General features: G+C 39.6%; 1 protein-coding gene across 10 annotated transcripts in view; it reads left to right on the forward strand.

Annotated features, from left to right (window-relative positions):
* Positions 1-19,656, forward strand: part of ptprfa (protein tyrosine phosphatase receptor type Fa) — a 662,508-nt gene that overhangs the window by 491,645 nt on the left and 151,207 nt on the right. For all 10 annotated transcript variants that reach the window (XM_072510632.1, XM_072510637.1, XM_072510639.1 and 7 more), the window contains one exon: positions 8,686-8,798. In XM_072510632.1, the coding sequence (XP_072366733.1) occupies positions 8,686-8,798 (113 nt within the window). The remainder of the gene's footprint in view (positions 1-8,685; positions 8,799-19,656) is intronic.

The raw sequence follows: 19,656 nt of genomic DNA on the forward strand, positions 1-19,656 counted from the left end.
ACACCTTCAGCTGCTTCATTAATGACCATCATAAGGTCAGAAGGAGAGCTGTTCTGTTACAATTTGCAACTTCTCAGATAATGAAGCAGTGCCCGCATGTAGCATGGCCTGGAGAATATTCAGGCTTGGCTGATCTGTATCAAACAGCATTCATGCCATACAATGCTATCAAGTGGCATTTACTCATCAATAACTTGCTCGCCATTGCTCAATTTTGTGAGTTACCAGGATCATTTAGCTCCAGTTTCGATCGCAGCCTTTATCCAAACATGGACAAAAGAGCTATATACTAGAGGTGAAGTGAGAATAGCTGCCCTTTACACTAAAACAGTACAAAGAACAAAGAAAGTACAGCACAGGAACAGGCCCTTTGGCCTTCCAAGCCTGTGCTGATCATGCTGCCCAGCTAAACTAAAATCTTCTACACTTCCTGCGTCCGTATCCCTCTATTCCCATCCTATTCATGTATTTGTCAAGATGCCCCTTAAATGTTACTATCGTCCCAGCATCCACCACCTCCTCTGGCAGCGAGATCCAGGCACCCACTACCCTCTGTGTAAAAAAACTTGCCTCGTACATCTCGTCTAAACCTTTCTCCTCGCACCTTAAACCTATGACCCCTAGTAATTGACCCCTATACCCTGGGAAAAAGCCTCTGACTATCCACTCTGTCTATGCCCCTCATAATTTTGTAGACCTCTATCAGGTCTCCCCTCAACCTCCTTCGTTCCAGTGAGAACAAACCAAGTTTATTCAACCGCTCCTCGTAGCTAATGCCCTCCATACCAGGCAACATTCTGGTAAATCTCTTCTGCACCCTCTCCAAAGCCTTCACATCCTTCTGGTAGTGTGGTGACCAGAATTGAACACTACTCAAGTGTGGCCTAACTAGGGTTCTATACAGCTGCAACATGACTTGCCAATTCTTATACTCAATGCCCCGGCCAATGAAGGCAAGCATGCCGTATGCCTTCTTGACTACCTTCTCCACCTGTGTTGCCCTTTTCAGTGACCTGTGGACCTGTACACCTAGATCTCTCTGACTTTCAATACTCTTGAGGGTTCTACCATTCACTGTATATTCCCTACCTGCATTAGACCTTCCAAAATGCATTACCTCACATTTGTCCGGATTAAACCCCATCTGCCATCTCTCTGCCCAAGTCTCCAAACGTGCTGTATCCTCTGACAGTCCTCATCGCTATCCGCAATTCCACCAACCTTTGTGTCATCTGCAAATTTACTAATCAGACCAGTTACATTTTCCTCCAAATCATTTATATATACTACGAACAGCAAAAGTCCTAACATTGATCCCTGCGGAACACCACTAGTCACAGCCCTCCAATTAGAAAAGCACCCTTCCATTGCTACTCTCTGCCTTCTATGACCTAGCCAGTTCTGTATCCATCTTGCCAGCTCACCCCTGATCCCGTGTGACTTTTGTACCAGTCCACCATGAGGGACCTTGTCAAAGGCCTTACTGAAGTCCATATAGACAACATCCACTGCCCTACCTGCATCAATCATCTTTGTGACCTCTTCGAAAAACTCTTATCAAGTTAGTGAGACACGACCTCCCCTTCGCAAAACCATGCTGCCTCTCGCTAATATGTCCATTTTCTTCCAAATGGGAGTAGATCCTGTCTCGAAGAATTCTCTCCAGTAATTTCCCTACCACTGACATAAGGTTCACCGGCCTGTAGTTCCATGGATTATCCTTGCTACCCTTCTTAAACAAAGGAACAACATTGCCTATTCGCCAGACCTCCGGGACATCACCTGAAGACAGTGAGGATCCAAAGATTTCTGTATAGGCCTTGACAAAAGCCTCCTTTTCCTTTTTGACGAGGGCTACAATATCTCTCGTTATCCAAGGTTCCTGAAATTTGCCGTATTTATCCTTCTTCCGCACAGGAACATGCCAGTCCTGAATTTCTTTCAACTGACATTTGAAAGCCTCCCACATGTCAGATGTTGATTTACCCTCAAACATCCGCCCCCAATCTAGGTTCTGCAGTTCCCGCCTAATATTGTTCTAATTAGCCTTCCCCCAATTTAGCACGTTCACCCTTGGACCACTCTTATCCTTGTCCACCAGCACTTTAAAGCTTACTGAATTGTGGTCACTGTTCCCGAAATGCGCCCCTACTGAAACTTCTACCGCCTGGCCGAGCTCATTCCCCAATACCAGGTCCAGTACAGCCCATTCCCTAGTTGGACTATCTACATATTGTTTTAAAAAGCCCTCCTGGATGCTCCTTACAAACTCTGCCCCATCTAAGCCCCTAGCACTAAGTGAATCCCAGTCAATATTGGGGAAGTTGAAGTCTCCCATCACAACAACCCTGTTGTTTTTACTCGTTTCCAAAATCTGTCTACCTATATGCTCCTCTATCTCCCGCTGGCTGTTGGGAGGCCTGTAGTAAACCCCCAACATTGTGACTGCACCCTTCTTATTCCTGATCTCTACCCATATAGCCTTGCTGCCCTCTGAGGTGTCCTCCCGTAGTACAGCTGTGATATTCTCCCTAACCAGTAGCGCAACTCCGCCACCCCGTTTATATCCTCCTCTATCCCACCTGAAACATCTAAATCCTGGAATGTGTAGCTGCCAATCCTGTCCTTCCCTCAACCAGGTCTCTGAATTGGCAACAACATCATAGTTCCAAGTACTAATCCAAGCTCTAAGTTCATCTGCCTTACCCGTAATACTTCATGCATTAAAACGTATGCACTTCAGGCCACCAGACCAGCTGTTTTCAGCAACATCTCCCTGTCTGCTCTTCCTCAGAACCATACTGGCCCTATTCCCTAGTTCTCCCTCAACGCTTTCACCTTCTGACCTATTGCTCCGGTACCCACCCCCCTGCCATACTAGTTTAAACCCTCCCGTGTGATACTAGCAAACCTCGCGTCCAGGATATTTATACCTCTCCAGTTTAGATGCAACCCGTCCTTCTTAAAAAGGTCACACCTGCCCCGGAAGAGCTCCCAGTGGTCCAGATAACGGAAACCCTCCCTCCTACACCAGTTGTTTAGCCATGTGTTTAGCTGCTCTATCTTCCTATATCTAGCCTCACTGGCACGTGGCACAGGGAGTAATCCCGAGATTACAACCCTAGAGGTCCTGTCTTTTAATTTTCTGCCTAGCTCCCTGAACTCCTGCTGCAGGACCTCATGCCCCTTCCTGTCTATGGCGTTAGTACCAATATGTACAACGACCTCTGCCTGTTTGCCCTCCCCCTTCAGGATACCCGTTCTGAGACATCCTGGACCCTGGCACCAGGGAGGCAACATACCATCCTGGAGTCTCTTTCACGCCAACAGAAGCACCTATCTGTGCCCCTGACTATAGAGTCCCGTATGACTATTGCTCTTCTGCGCTTTGACCCTCCCTGCTGAACATCAGAGCCAGTCGTGGTGCCACTGCTCTGGCTGCTGCTGTTTTCCCCTGATAGGCTATCCCCCCTGACAGTATCCAAAGAAGTATACCTGTTCGAGAGGGGGACAACCACAGGAGATTCCTGCATTGACTGCCTGCCCCTTCTGGTGGTCACCCATTTCTCTACCTGCACCTTGGGTGTGACCACATTTATATAACTGCTATCTATGATGCTTTTCGCCACCTGCATGCTCTTAAGTGCATCCAATTGCTGCTCCAACCGAACCATGCGGTCTGTGAGGAGCTCTAGTTGGGTGCACTTTCTGCAGATGAAGCCATCCGGGACGCTGGAAGCCTCCCGGACCTGCCACATCTCACAGTCAGAGCACTGCACCCCTCTAATTGACATTGCGTTAATTAATTAGTAAATTAAATTAAAAACATTTTTTTTTTAAGTTACTGTTAACTATATGTTTCCTAGCACTAGATTTCTACTATAAACGTGAAAGCTAAATACAGTACTCTCCGATCTCTTGCTTAGATACCCCTCTAAATTATAATTAAGTAATTATGTTTAATTAGTTTAACAATGCTTAATTTTAAAATTTAGTGTAGATTCCCAACCAGCCAATCAGGTCACAGCTTTACTGTGATGTCACTTCAGTTCCCCCCCCCCCACACACACAATTTGAAAAGATAATAAAACATAAAAATCACTTACCTTCCCAGGATGCTCTCTGGTTCTCTCCTTGCAGATTAAAAGTTACAGGCCAGAAGAAAGACAACAAAACGGTAGGGAAAAAGCACCTTCTCCCACGCTGCACCCAATTACCTCACTGCACCAAATTTCCAAGTTCCAATTCCCACTCTGGATGTGTCTCACTCAGGCTGTATCTCCTTGACCTGCACAAAGTATTTTAAAGAGTGTAGCATTGAAGAGCCTTAGTAAAAGTTGTCTATAGGAATCGAAAAAAACTACACTGGTGGAGTCATACATAGCACAAAGGATGATGGTTATGGTTTTTGGAGGCAATTCATCTCAACCCCAAGATATTGCTGCAGGCGTTCCTCAAGGCAATGTGTTAGACACAACCATCTTCAGCTGCTTCATCAATGATCTTCCTTCCATCGAAATGTCAAAAGTGGGTGTTCATTTCTCCTCAGATAATGAAGGAACCCATGCCTGCATGCAGCAGGACCTGCTTCAGCTGATAAATGGCAAGTACCGCTCAAGTGCCAGGCATGACCATCTCTGACAAGAGAGAGTCTAATCACTTCTCCTTGACATTCAATTGAATTATCATCAACAAAACCCCTACCATTTAGACCTTGGGATCACCATTGACTTGAAACTTAATTGGATTAGCTACATGAATACTGTGGCTACAAGAGCAGATCAGAGTTTCGGTATTCTGTGGCAAATGACACGCCTCTTGACTCCCAAAAGCCTATCCACTGAATGCAATAAGGAATATAATGAAATACTTTCCAGTTACCTGATGAGTGCAGCTCAAGCAACACTCGAGGAGCTTGACACGAGCTGAGATAAAGCAGCTCACTTGACTGGCACCGCATCCACCACCTCAAGGACAGCACGGTAGCACAGTGGTTAACACTGTTGCTTCACAATCCCAGGGACCCTGGTTCAATTCCCGACTTGGGTCACTGCCTGTGCGGAGTCTGCACATTCTCTCTGTGTCTGCGTGGGTTTCCTCCGGGTACTCCGGTTTCCTCCCAAGAGTCCCGAAAGGTGTGCTTGTTAGGTGAATTGGACATTCTGAATTCTCCTTCAGTGTACCAGAACCGGCGCCGGAGTCTGATGACTTGAGGATTTTCATAGTAAATTAATTGCAGTGTTAATGTAAACCTACTTGTGATACTAATAAAGATTATTACTATTAAAACTTCACTAGGTTCACTATTGGTGCATTGTCGCTGCAATGTGCACTATCTACGATACGCACTGCAGCAGTTCAGCACAGCTTCTTCAGCAGCACCTCCCAAATGCATGACCTATACCACCTAGAAAGACAAGCAAGGGTAGCAAGCACATGGGGACATGTTTCCCTCCAAGTAATACATCCTGACTTGGAACTATATCGCCATCCCTTCATCATTGTTGGGTCAGAATCCTGTAACTCTGTACCTCACAATATCGTGCGAGTACCCACATGACACGAATTGTAGCAGTTCAGGTCGGTGGATTCGTTAGTAATTAGTGATAAGCAATAAATACTGGCTTTCCAGCAATGCACATATTGCATGAATTTAAAAAAATGTGCTGCAAAGAATTTTATATTTTAACTCTTTGACTCCTCACTATCTTTCAACTGGGAGGATAAAATTATTTTTTGACCCTAAACTTGCTAATCTCCAAACATATCCTTCGATCACCTTTGACCCACAAAGCTTGCCAACCAATGATTCTGTTAAGTGTAACCAGTTTCTGGAATGTACTGTACCTAGTTATCAACAATGACCACAGTAACGTATTTTTGTATAGTGCCTCTAACTTAACAAAACGTCCAAAAGCACTTTACAGGAACACTATAAAACAAAATATGACACCAAGCCCCACAAGCAGATATTTGGTCAGACAACCAAAAGCTTTTAAAAAGATTAATAAATATCTTAAAAGGGAAGAAAGCGAGGTAGAGAGGCAAAGAGATGTGGGGAGGGAATTCCAGAGCTTAGGGCCTATGCTGCTGAAGGCACAATAACCAATGGTGGACCAATTTAAATTGTGGATGTTTAAGAGACTAGAATTGAAGGAGTGTGGATAACCCAGAGGGATGTGGGACTGGAAAGATAAGGACGGGTGAGGCCGTGGAGAAATTTGAGACAAGAATATGAATTTTAAAACCAAGGCATTTCTTGACCCAGAGCCAATGTAAATCAACGAGCACAGGGGAGATAGGTGAGCACGACTTGATGTGGGGTAAGTGGAAATAGATGGTGTAAGAGGTGGTGAGAATATCTGGTCAGAATTCCATCTCATGGTCAATCGTGACACCAAGGTTATGAACCAACTGCTTTATTCTCAGACTTGAGAAGGCCAATAACTGGAATAAAAAACAGAATGGAGCGTCTCACCCCCACAACCCAAAGATTTGCAGAGTAGATGGATTGGCCATGCTAAATTGCCCCTTAGTTGGGGAAAAAAAGAATTTATGTACTCTAAATTTATTTTAAAAAACAGAATGGAAAGCCAGTTTGCTCATTGATCAGGATTGAGATTCAAAGCTAATTTTTCCAAGTGTGAATTTTGGTGCTGAAAAGGCTGACTGATATCAGTTGGCCATAGGTTTCCAGCTTCATACCAAAGAAATGTCCATACAAACATTTCAATATGTTGCTTTATACTCTTGATGCCATTACATTATCTATAATGTCACAGCAACTGAGTTGTGACATTTTCTGCCTCTTCCATGACTGCTTATCTGTTCCTCACTTTTGTTCCACTATATTTTTTTGCACTTTATTTATCTGACTTCCTCTGCTGAGGCCAAAGCTGGCAGTTGCCTGGAGATGGTTTCATGATCTCAGGGCCAAAGGGTCATCATTGCCTCCTTTAAATCACACCCCAGAGTTCTGGGTTTATTATTCCACCCCATCACACCCCAAAGCTCTGGGTTCAGAGGACCACGGCCGCAGGATACAGCTTGGTTGCATGACCACCTTTTGCTTTTACAGTTTTATAATTCTTCAGAGGATGAAGAGAGGAGGCATAGGGGGAAAATTTCACACACAAAATTTACAGTGGAAAAAAAGAATAATCACTCATCTTTTATTTTTCTCTCTTTTTGCCATCTTATGGATACAGTAAGCAGGAAAGGTAAGTAAGACTTGTACTAAAAACAGTAATGTTGCCTTAAACTGGACAGTCCAGGTATGCTTCCAGTTCTAGCATTCACATTTGCTCCTCCATGTGCATTAAAGAAAGAAAGCAGACAACCTGCTTTTAAGCTTTCATGATTTGGCAAATTGGGCATTGGGCTTGGTAAGAGAACAGCAACGCAGGGTTGATCATCTTTTTGTCCCCTCATTTCCCATTAGGAGAGGGGATAATGTTTAGGGTCTGATAATGGCACTGCTGAGACTGGCAAGATTGGTACATGGGGAACTGTGGGCTGGAGCTAACATTGTATTATCCTATGCGAGAAACTGTGCTATCCTTTCTTCCATTTTTAGAATCTGAAATATTGCACACACAGCTTTGAAACATAAAATCTGGCAGGTGCTAAGATAATGTGGTTTCTGATGATAGTAATCTTGATTTTTGACTCAAATTAAACAAGTTTGTTTAAGTTCTTATGCTTGTAATTAATGGCTGTGAAACTTGATCATGTCATTGGTTCTGTTATTGTTAAAATGGTGATTAGAACTTTTAATGCATATGTCGAAAATGCACAGGAGGTTCATTATTGTGAATTGAGAAATGGCTAGTTAATATTTGAGCTGGGAGACCCACTTGATGTTTGATCCCAAGCATATCTGTTGAAAGTCCAACTTTGCTATTTTCATGTTTAGCTTCCAACTTTCACGGGTCTTTTATTTTCAAAATTTACAGATTTGCTTTGCACAGGTAACTAGTAAATGTTAAAGAGGAAAATCATTGACGTGATGGTAAAAACGGTGACTATTATTGAAAAATAAAAGCAAAATTCTGCAGATGCTGGAGATTTGAAATAAAAACAGAAAGTGCTGAAAAACCTCGGCATGCAGCATCTGTGGAGAGAGAAAGAGTTCATGTTTCAAGTCCGTATGATTCTTCTTCAGAACTGGAATTCAGAAGAAGAGTTAACTCTGTTTCTTCTGCAGATGATGCCAGACCTGCTGAGGTTTTCCAGAATTTCTATTTATATTTGATATTATTGTTAACCTTGCTTATGAATCATGGCATGCATAATCATTTAAGTAGGATGGCATTTCTAACTACAATTAATTTACTTGTGCATTAATTACAAAAAATGTTTTCCTAATTGAAATACAAATGCCATAACAAACAGTAATACAAATGGCTTGTTGCCTTTTTACTTCACTTTCATATATTAATGGTAGTGTCAAAAATTTGCCTCTACCTCTGGTCCATTATGGACTCGAGCATTAATCAGTTTCCGCTGCTGTTTACCAGGAAAGTTTGTGCATGTAACGTAATAGAACAGAAACAAACTATTTAACCGTGAAGCAAAAGCCTGCTTTTTGTTTCTGAATTACAACGTTATGAGTTGATTGTAGTTTGTGGAAATCAGTTCAGTTCTATCATTAATTATGGTAATAATACCGTGTGGTTGGTTCAGGAAAAGAGCAAGCTCTCCATCTGCCAAAGATGATGTTCCTGGTGGAAAAGATCCATTGCTGGCACACTCTTCAGACCCTGTGGAAATGAGACGACTGAACTACCAAACTCCAGGTAAACATTTGAGATTGAAGCTCAAATAAATCGCTGTTGTATTTCTCATTAGCAAGAAACAGTCTATTGAAATCCAAATTAAAGGGTTCTCTACTATTTTTGTTACAAAGTTGAATCTATTTAAATTAGTTTCTGCTCTTCTGAGATGACATTAAAAGGTTTCAGTTTTTATTTTATTTCCCGCTGGCTGTGGTGGTGAATTTATATTTGTATGTTTATTTTAAAAGAATTGTGTTTTTTTTAAGTCTATGACTCAATAAAACTGTGTGGTACTAAACTGTCCACGCAGAAACTGATCACAACCAAAATACTGATTCAACTCAGATAGCACAATTTGTCTTCACTAGTTATGACTAAGGAATGACTAACCAAGGAATTAGAGGACTATTAGTAGTAGCTATCGTAGTAGCTGCAGCAGATATATGTAGCTAATACAAAATAAAAACCAAGTGCTGGAAAAACTCAGCAGTTATGGCATTACTTATGGAGAGAGAAACAGATTTTAACGTTTTAAGTTGAATATGACTCCTTCAGAATTGATATACAAGGGTAGCACGGTGGCGCAGTAGTTAGCACTGCTGCCTCACAGCGCTGAGGACCCGGGTTCGATCCTGCCTCCGGGTCACTGTCCGTGTGGAGTTTGCACATGCTCCCCGTGTTTGCGTGGGTCTCGCCCTCACCTTCCAAAGGTGTGCAGGGTAGGTGAATTGGCCACGCTAAATTCCCCCTTAATTGGGAAAAAAGAATTGGATGCTCTAAATTTTTTTTAAAAAAAGAATTGATATATATATATATATTTAACTAATATACATAGCTATTTAGATTGCAACAGAGATAACTAGGCGCAACTGATGATCTTTCTGGTTACGTGTTTTCTTTGGACATGTATCCTTACCCTTCAGACATCGTGAACCCAAAAAGTTCAATCCAATCTGAATCAGGGGACACAGATAACACAATTTTGCGCTAGATTTAAAAAGTCTTACAGAAACAATATCTGAGTATCGATCTTTCCTTAATGATCTAATTTTCCAGAATTGCTTTCCCGATGAATTCTTCCTAGAATTGTCCATTAAAAATTTCAAAACCAGTATATCAAGCTGCAAATGTCTTCCATTATAGCATAACACTCCTGATAATATGCAGATGCTTCGTTCCTGAGAGCTAATTTGTGTACTTATAAATTATGTAATTGTCTCATTGTATCAATCCTTGCACAGAGAATAAAATTACATGCAATAAATTCGAGCTCTGAAGCACCCTTTGTTAATCTGCTGATCTTCATGTGTGACAAGGTACTCAAACTGATGATCTGTACAAATGAATATATAAACTGTATGAATAAATTTCTATAATAATCCAACTTCAACATATTTCAGGTCATATAAAATTTTAAATTAACTCCCATCTATTTGCAGGAGAGGGGAAATTATTCGAGATCGTGAAATCTTTGTTTTCAGTTTAGGATTAAAGTTCCAACAAATAAGACAGCCCTATCTCTAAGTGACTTGATTATCAAAAGTTATATAAAATTGATGTAACGATACTTGTAATAGATGCCAATGCAAAATGTTGAGGAAGATTACATAACATCAGAGATGACTTAGAACTCTTAAAAAGAATATTTTGACTATGTTCTAAACGTTCACAAAGGAAGCTACCTTTGTTCTCCCCATCACTCTCGAGCTGCCTCATTCTCATAATGTTCATACTATATTAGTGTCATACAATCAAATGATCAATTTGGTGAGTTTACAGTTCAAATCTGGGCATGCTACAGAGAATCATGTACCTATGTCCAGTGGTCAGTTTGTTTCACAGCAATGTTGAATATTTTGCTCACAAGTTGAAGATATTGGTTGCTGATCACATTGTCAGAATAATTACACTGCATTTTAGCAGTCAATATGTTAACACATAGTGGTTAAACTCTTTTCAAAGGGTCATGTAGCATGTGAAGCATACATTAATATGGTATCATGAATTGAGACAAAATCCAATTGTTTCACAATGACAGTGAGCTGTGTTTTGCAATGAACATGATTCAAAAAATGTAGGTGTCAGCCCAAAAAAATGAAATGTCAGGTCTTAAATTCCTTTGATTACAGAGTAGGTGGAACTGAAAGCAACCTCAGACAAAAGGTTTTTGTAGTCAAAACATCACATAAGTTGTTCTTGTATTGTCTGAGCTATGACTTGGCAAACAACTATTTATTTCACCTTAAAGTTACTTACCAGAGACTTTGAAGTTGGAAATGACGAGTTTAAATGTCTTCTTTGTGTATTTATAAGAACAACTGAAGAATTATTGAAATATTTCCTGCCTGACCTCTTCCACATTTCTAGTGAAGTACTGTGCTTGCCAAGGTTAAGAATGTCTGTACTAGAAAATATAATGTTTTCTGCCTCTTTATTGTGTTTATGCTGGTGTAAGCACATTACACGAGTCAACACATGCTAGATTATAGCATTGCACATTCAGTTTGAACTTGATATTGGAAGTTCCATGATAGGTTATTTTTGTGGGCTATTGGAATTGATAACAAAATCTATGTGCATTGAAGTGTGCAAAGAGCTACCTGCCTGGTTTTGACTGTGAAATGGTCACTAAACTGGACAAGTGAACCCATGCCAGCCCCGACTTGCTGTAAGAAAATGGTCTACGTTCGAGAAGTTCTAATCCTTGCTTCAAATTAGTTCCCATTTTCATTTCCTCATTCATTCAGTGAATTGTTTTAATATTTGGGTAAAGTAATTGAATGTATTTTCCCGCCAAAAATGAGTCACCCCAACTATCACTTCACAGCACAGAGAACTGACTGTTAATTCTGTTTTTTCTCTCTCTAAATACACTCATAATCTATCCATTTTCATCTAGGAAGGTCAAGCTGCTGTTAATTTTTTTTAAGATCCACAATGCTTATAGTCAATATTTAATATTTACTTTGGAATGAATGGTGCTTAAGGGGATATTTATGATCCTTTTATAGTTATTCACACTTGAAATATCTTGTAGTCAGTTCAAATAAATCATGTCTGCAGAACAATTTCTCAATAGTGTAAGTAATGGAAGACGGGTCAGGGCCACAGCTTAAAACATGAGTACCATTGTATTTTACGTCATTGTATGGCATTTTGCCAAGTTAACACAGATACTTTTCATGGTCTGATTAAGTTGTCACGAGAAATATTTGTCCATTAACACTCTTATCGACATGAAGTTCAGGATCTTGGCAATTTCTCCATCAGAAGAATAGGGTGGGGAATGTACCGTTCTTCATTGTTCATTGTTGTTCTCAGAGACAGCATTATTAGGAAAGAAACATTACATTTGAGAAACATTTCGATTCTGCCACTGTTCTAGTTGGTGAGCTAAATAAGCAAAGAGAGATCTATAATCTACAGACGTTTTGTCTTAGAAGTTTATTTTCTTCCCCAAGGAGAAGAATCTGTCTAATACATTATAATATATTTGTAATTATAAATTGATTGGTCCTAAATTACTACCTATCACTGCATCAGTACTAGGCCAGACAGTTTGATACTGGTGCCTTTATATTTTCTCCTCCTTTGTGTTTGTAAACCCTTCCAATATTCTAGGTTATCATTTTGATTGCATAGTCTTTGAAACAACTTTGAATTGATTACATTTTCCTGTCATTCCTCGACTCTGCACCCCTCAAAGGAAATCATGGGGATAATGAAAAAGACAAACTAAAATATATAAAGTAAATTCAAAGATTGAATTTTAGCACTCTAAAGTTGATGGAAAGAGTAAATCTAAACCAATAAATGAATGAAAGAGAAGACTTCAAAAAATATGTGACTGTAACTGAAATAAAACTGTATAATGAGTCTGTGTTCAAGTCTGATTCTGCCTATCTGTAGCATCAGTTATGCTCCAGTCACTTGTTCACTTCATTCCAATCACATTTACAAATAATGTCCCAATATACATGAGGTAAGAACCTAACCTTTGGAGATTTTACTCTTCTCTGTCATGCTGCCTGTTTCAATCAAAAATGTTCTGTTGAGTCCAAAGACTTGAGCAGCTGGGACATCCACACACTGACTTAGTTGGTTGAAAATCATTTTTTTAAGTTGTAGGCAAAGTGAGTAGTAAGGAAAGATTTTACAGAGCTATAGAGGGAGATCAGGGGAATGGGATTAATTAGAGAGCTTTGCCAAAGAGCCAGTACTTGAATAATGGACAAGTAGCCTTCTTTACTATATCATAGAAAAGAATCAGAATCATAGAATCGCTACAGTGCAGAAAGAGGCCATTTGGCCCATCGAGTCTGTACCAGCCCTTTGAAGGAGCACCCACCTTGGCCCAATCCCCCATCCTTTCCCCGTAACTCCTTTACCTTTCACCTTTACCCGCGTTATACTTCATTTGCCAGATCTTTACCCACTCACTTAAACTATCTACATTCTTTTGTATCCTCCTTATGTCTGCTTCACAACTTAAGAGAGGTCACTGATGTCCCATGAAAAAAAAAGAAAGACATTAGGGAGAATCAAGATATGACTGTGAGGTTCGCACAAATCCCAAGTCAGGGCACAATTAAATTTACAGTGTCATCATGCAGGCTGCTTTTCACAATGGTATTGCCTTCATACATTGCAAGGACTTTATTAATGTGCAACGCATATGAGATCACCAACAGTTATCAGGACACACCCAATCTTCTTGCAGTCACCATGAATCTTTTATACGGTCATTGTGCATACCACCCCGCAGCCCTGACACTTTGCCCTGCACTATAAAATAAGAGCCTCCCTGCTTGTAGGCTCTCCTCTATACGGAGCTCATTACTAATTTTAGGAAGCCATGTTTGGCTGTGGATCTCGGCAACAATCTGATTCATGGATTTGCTTAGATCCTCATTGAGTAGGTAATTAACATCTGCATGCAGCAATTTTGATTGTTCTCTGATTGACAGGTATTACTGATTGTTTAAAGCACAGATACCAGCAATTAAACCCAATGGATCTATGCTGTTGCTCATGGGCCTCCTCTCACATTCCATGATTCTATGGCAATGAGAGAAGCCAATATAAGAATAGCATATCAATTTTAGTCTTCCCACAACAAAGAGTAAACTTTGCGTCTTTTGTATGGAATGAATTCAAAATGTATTTATTGGATAAACTAGATTTGTAGTCCCTTTTATCATGCTATCCTCTTCAGTGAGGCATTCAGTTCTCATATGAGTAATAAAAAAAGTTACTTAAAGCATGCAAGGGTGTGCAATTAGCTTCCTTGATCTTATTAGGCTTACATGTGACATTGACCTCATCTGCTGACCACGTGTTGGTTAGTCATAATAGAAAACATTGTTCGGGCGGCACGGCAGTGCAGTGGATAGCACATTCTCCCCATGCCTGTGTGGGTCTCACCCCCACAACCCAAAAATATATGCATGGTAGGTGTATGGACCACACTAAATTGCCCCTTAATTGGAAAAGAATGAATTGGGTACTTTAAATGTTTTTTTTTTAAAAGAAAAAACATTTTCGGGGCATGAAACCACAGGATGGTAATTTTAAAAATATTTCAACAGTCTGAAAGATTACCTAATTGGCAATCAGACATAATGGTCTTGCAAATGAGGGAAATAACAGTTCAAATTAGCATTGTGCAGTGAGATTAGCAAATAAGCAAGATACAAGTTAAAATTAGCATAATGCCATATAATTACCCTGTTCAAGTTAAAGTCATAGTATTAAATTTCAACCAACCTGGACCTTTCATTTTAACACCCCGAAGTTCTAGTATGAACAGTTGGTAAATAAATGATTTGATCGCCATTATTATCAAACAATGAATCTGAACATCACCATATCACAAAACATGATAGACAATTATAATAGTGCATGTAGCATGTGTTTCAAATAGTATGATTGTTTGTGATAAATGGTTTCAAAAATTATTAAATGCCTGGACTTCACAATGTTTTACATCCTTAAGCTGTACAGGGGTAGACAGCTCTGGAAGAAGAGGACACTCTGGAGGGGAGAGCACATACCTAAAAGAGATACTCTGTCAGAGGCTAGTGGGAAAACACCACTCCAGTAGTAAAAGAAAATCAGGCATCAGAAAATGAGGAAGCAGAAATTTTAAAAATGTTTTCAGAAAGAATGGGATCAAAATGATTTTCAGATCAATTTGACCTAATTTAAATACTGGTCTTTAAATTTCACATTTAAAACAATGTATTTAGAGCATCGGACACATGAATCAGCTAATGGACCACGTGATGATGAATAACAAGCTAACTTGAAAGCAATATGGTGTTGATGAGGCGTGCCCCTCTTTACTGCTATCTGCAGTATTCCTTTTCACAGACTAACTTGCATAATGGCCCCAGTAGCCAGTTTGATATTATGACTTGGTTAGAAAAAAACAGTGATGTTGAGAAGTAGCAATTTTCCCCAAAACTGAGCTGTTTAGGATTGATCGGGAGTGCCGACAAAACAGCAACGCAAAAATACCCATAGAGATATAGGTGAGCTAGACTATCCCAGTATCCCACTATACCTCCCATCACCCCTAGCCCTCCAGAAAGAAGAGCATGCTTGGATAGGTTTATGGAGGGAACATTAACGAATGAGACTCAAAATAATCACTTACAGTACTAATGTGAAAATTGTGCATTAGATGGAATTTTTCTTACTAAAGCAGGATTTATTTTGCATAACTGCATGAAATGGAAATACCAAAGTAGAATGCAAAGCAGCATCTGTAATGTTAAGTTTATTTCTTGGTTTGTTTTTCTTTTTGTATTGATGCTCTCTAAACAGTATACTCAGGGGTTCAAATAGAGAGTCAAATCTGACTGCTACCAAGCACTATAAAACATTAACTGCAGGGTATACTTTCAGTATTTCATGGGCAAGTAACAATGGAAAAATACTAAATATATTTTCTTTCCCGTTACTTGAAAGAGATAGGATTTTAGGAGGTCTATGTCAGTTAAAAAAACTGAAGAGATAATAATGCTTGATGTTTCAGCTGCCACTATCCATGTGACAAAAGTATTCCAACTCCAATAACTGCTCATATTTGAACCCTCTGAGTATGCAACTGTTCCTTCACTTATTTAACTCTGAGATTGGTCTCTTGTCCTCTGGTAAAAGCTAATTTGTTTTCTTCCCCCTTTTTAAAAAAAAAAAAAAATGTTTCTGCCCCATTTTCTTCACAGGTCCAAGTGTCCCCAGTTGCCCAAACAACTCAAGTTAGTTTAATTGTCCTGTGTATTTTCTGCATTTTTTTTTCTGCATATTCTTGCTCTGCCATGAAGATCATTTTTGCTCAAAGAAGCTAATCTCAGTTCCAATCTGATTAATTGAGCAGTATCCCCTTTGGTTATCTACACAGCCTCAATTTCCATAGTATATGTGTGTATTCCAAAATTACTATATTTAAATTTAAAACAAAACATGCATAGTATTCTCTAAATCACCCAATCACAAAATTTGTTGCAAAACATTTTGGTAGGCGCACAAGCTGTCAAAATCTCAAATGCTCAATGGTCTTTACTGCAACACTGGAGGTCTATTTGAGGGTCTTTCACCAATACATAGGGAATAGAAATGACCCCTATTGAGTTTTAGGAAATTGGCATTTTAATTTACTTTGTAAGTCCAATGAATGTATGGCCCTGACCATTATAAAGCGCCCTTTACCATTTTCCACAGCATTTGAAGAGCCCAGAAAAGATATTCTAGCTTCATAAATCAGAAACTGCTCTTAAGACAAAACAAGATTTATTTTGGAAAGATAAAAGTGGATTTAGTTTGCCTATTACTGCCTCTAAGAAGCCTGTTCCAATATTGTTTATAAATATTGCAAAAGGAATAATTTGTCCAAAACTGTCAATGGAGCTTTTTAGAATATTGTGTTTCTTATTTTAAAATAGTTATAAATCAATGGCAATGCACATTCTGAATTGCAACGTTTAAAGCAGTTAGTTAGTCTTCCAATATTTCTCCAGTTCCTGAAGGGAGTCAAAACTGCTAAACACAAATGAAGTTGGGAGGGAGAGTCAATCTCCACTAGTCTTACTAAATGCAGTTAAGACGACGTAGAATGTTTGCAATAGTGGTGTATATTGGGCAAATTATTGCAAAGTAGTGCTCAATGCTTTAAATATGTAAGTGTAGGACAGGTAAAACATTTTGATTAAATCCTAATCCGTTTAAGCATCCCATCTCTCTGTGTTGGATGTACCTAATTATTCTGCGGGTTTTGGAATTTAACTTCATTTTCTGTCATCAGAATATCGCCTAATAAATGGCTGTTTAAAGAGTTTGATTTTGCATATAAGCAAGGGTCTAAGATAGTTGACTTTCCGAATAAATGCGAGATAATGAAGTCAGTGTCAGAATATTGGTGCAGTGATGATATTCTGCCATCAAATGGCAATTGTGATTTATTTCTATAATTTCTTTTTGTTTTTCTTTATAAATTTAGAGTACCCAATTTTTTTTTTCCAATTAAGGGTCAATTTAGCGTGGCCAATCCACCTAACCTGCACATCTTTGGGTTGTGGAGGTGAAACCCACGCAGACATGGGGATAATGTGCAAACGCCGCACGGACAGTGACCCAAGGCCGGGATTCGAACCCAGGTCCTCAGCGCCGCAGTCCCAGTGCTAACCACGGCGCCATGTGTCATCCTATTTTTATCATTTTGATTTTTTTTTTCTTGCATTTATCATAGAACATAGAAAAATACAGCACAGAACATGGTAACTTATTTACCCCTCTAATGCGCTAATTCAGTATCAAATTTCAGTTCAGCATCTATCATAATACACCAGAATCAGAAATTTATGATGCTGAGAATCAAAATTACAATAGCATCCTACCATATAATGGCAAAATATTAGAATATTAAATTATATTCTTAACAATGTATTTTTGTTATGTGCAAGCGTGACACTTTTGAAACCTTTTTAATAGGCTGTTTAATGAGCTTATCCTATGATGTTGTAGACATTGTAACTGATGGATCATATCAGATCACAGTGTAGACATCCCGATATACGACATTACTGCACCACTTCAACCTCCACTTCACCTTTATGAAGATCTTGTTAATTAGGCATCAGAAAATTCAATCTCAGTATCTGAATAGGAACTGAGCTTCATAACCCTAGATCTTAGCAGCAACCAAGGTACCCTGTTCCTGTGAGGTAGCTAGTCTGAATCCCATTAGAGATTGATCGGTTTCATTTTGGTGGAGTGCTCATAAAACACATGTTTGTGAGCCCTCTTATGAACTGCCAACAATTTTGAGATGAAAAATCAAACGAGAGGTATTTTTTAACCTTTCACTATTCATTTTGTAATCATTTCATGTCTAACTTGTATATCAGTCAGGCTGTAGCCTCACCAGAACTCCAAGATAATGAGCAATGAAGTAGAAGTGCTGGATTCAGATTTATGTGCAACATTCAGTGAAAATGACAACAATGTTTCTTTATGGAAAGTGGAAAAAGTACTTATAAAATAAAGTAATTAGTGCATGGATTTGTGGTGACATCAGAAAGTGGACTTTGGATCCTGGATCACCAGGCTATTGCAGGTCATTTTGGCCACGAGCACGAGCATTTGGATGTGGCTGTATTAGTGACAGCATCCATCTTTATATTGTATAGCTTATTAACTAAATTAGTCAAACAAATAACTTTACACCTTAATGCCTGGTGACGAATGAGCCTTCCCATGTGTAGTTTTTAAATTTTATTTAAGCATATGTGCAGACAAATATTGACTGGCAGATAAGCTTGTAATTGGCTTGGTGACCGAAGCCAAAGGGTTGTTTTTCAAACTGGAGGCCTGTGACCAGCGGTGTGCCTCAGGGATTGGTGCTGGGTCCACTGTTATTTGTGATATATATTAATGATTTGGATGAGAATGTAGGAGGCATGGTAAGTAGGTTTGCAGATGACGACAAGATTGGTGGCATAGTGGTTAGTGAAGAAGGTTATATAAGATTGCAACAGGATCTTGACCAATTGGGCCAGTGGGTTGATGAATGGCAGATAGAGTTTAATTTGGATAAATGTGAGGTGATTCATTTTGGTAGATTAAATCAGGGCAGGATCTACTCAGTTAATGGTAGGGAATTGGGGAGAGTTACAGAACACAAAGATATAGGAATACAGGTTCATAGCTCTTTGAAGGTGGAGACGCAGGTGGACAGGGTGGTGAAGAAGGTATTCAGCATGCAAGGTTTTATTGGTCAGAATATTGAATACAGGAGTTGGGCTGTCTTGTTGAAGTTGTACAAGACATTGGTAAGACCACACATGGAATATATGGAATACTGTGTTCAGTTCTGGTCACCATATTATAGGAAGGATATTGTTGAACCCAAAAGAGTGCAAAAGAGATTTACGAAGATGCTACCAGGAGTTCATCGTCTGAGTTATAAGGAGAGGCTGGGACTATTTTTAAAATAAATTTAGTGTACCCAATTATTATTCGAACCCGGGTCCTCAGCGCCGCTATCCCAGTGCTATCCACTGCGCCACATGTCGCCCTGGAACTTTTTTCCCTGGAGCATAGGAGTCTTAGGGTGAACATATAGAGGTCTGTAAAATAATGAGGAGATTTAATAATGGGAGATGATGAAATGGCTGAGGAACTGAACAGGTTTTTTGGGTCGGTCTTCACAGTGGAAGACACAAATAACATGCCAGTGACTGATGGAAATGAGGCTATGACAGGTGAGGACCTTGAGAGGATTGTTATCACCAAGGAGGTAGTGATGGGCAAGCTAATGGGGCTAAAGGTAGACAAGTCTCCTGGCCCTGATGGAATGCATCCCAGAGTGCTAAAAGAG

Source organism: Scyliorhinus torazame, chromosome 7, assembly GCF_047496885.1.
Source record: "Scyliorhinus torazame isolate Kashiwa2021f chromosome 7, sScyTor2.1, whole genome shotgun sequence".
Lineage (NCBI taxonomy): Eukaryota > Metazoa > Chordata > Chondrichthyes > Carcharhiniformes > Scyliorhinidae > Scyliorhinus > Scyliorhinus torazame.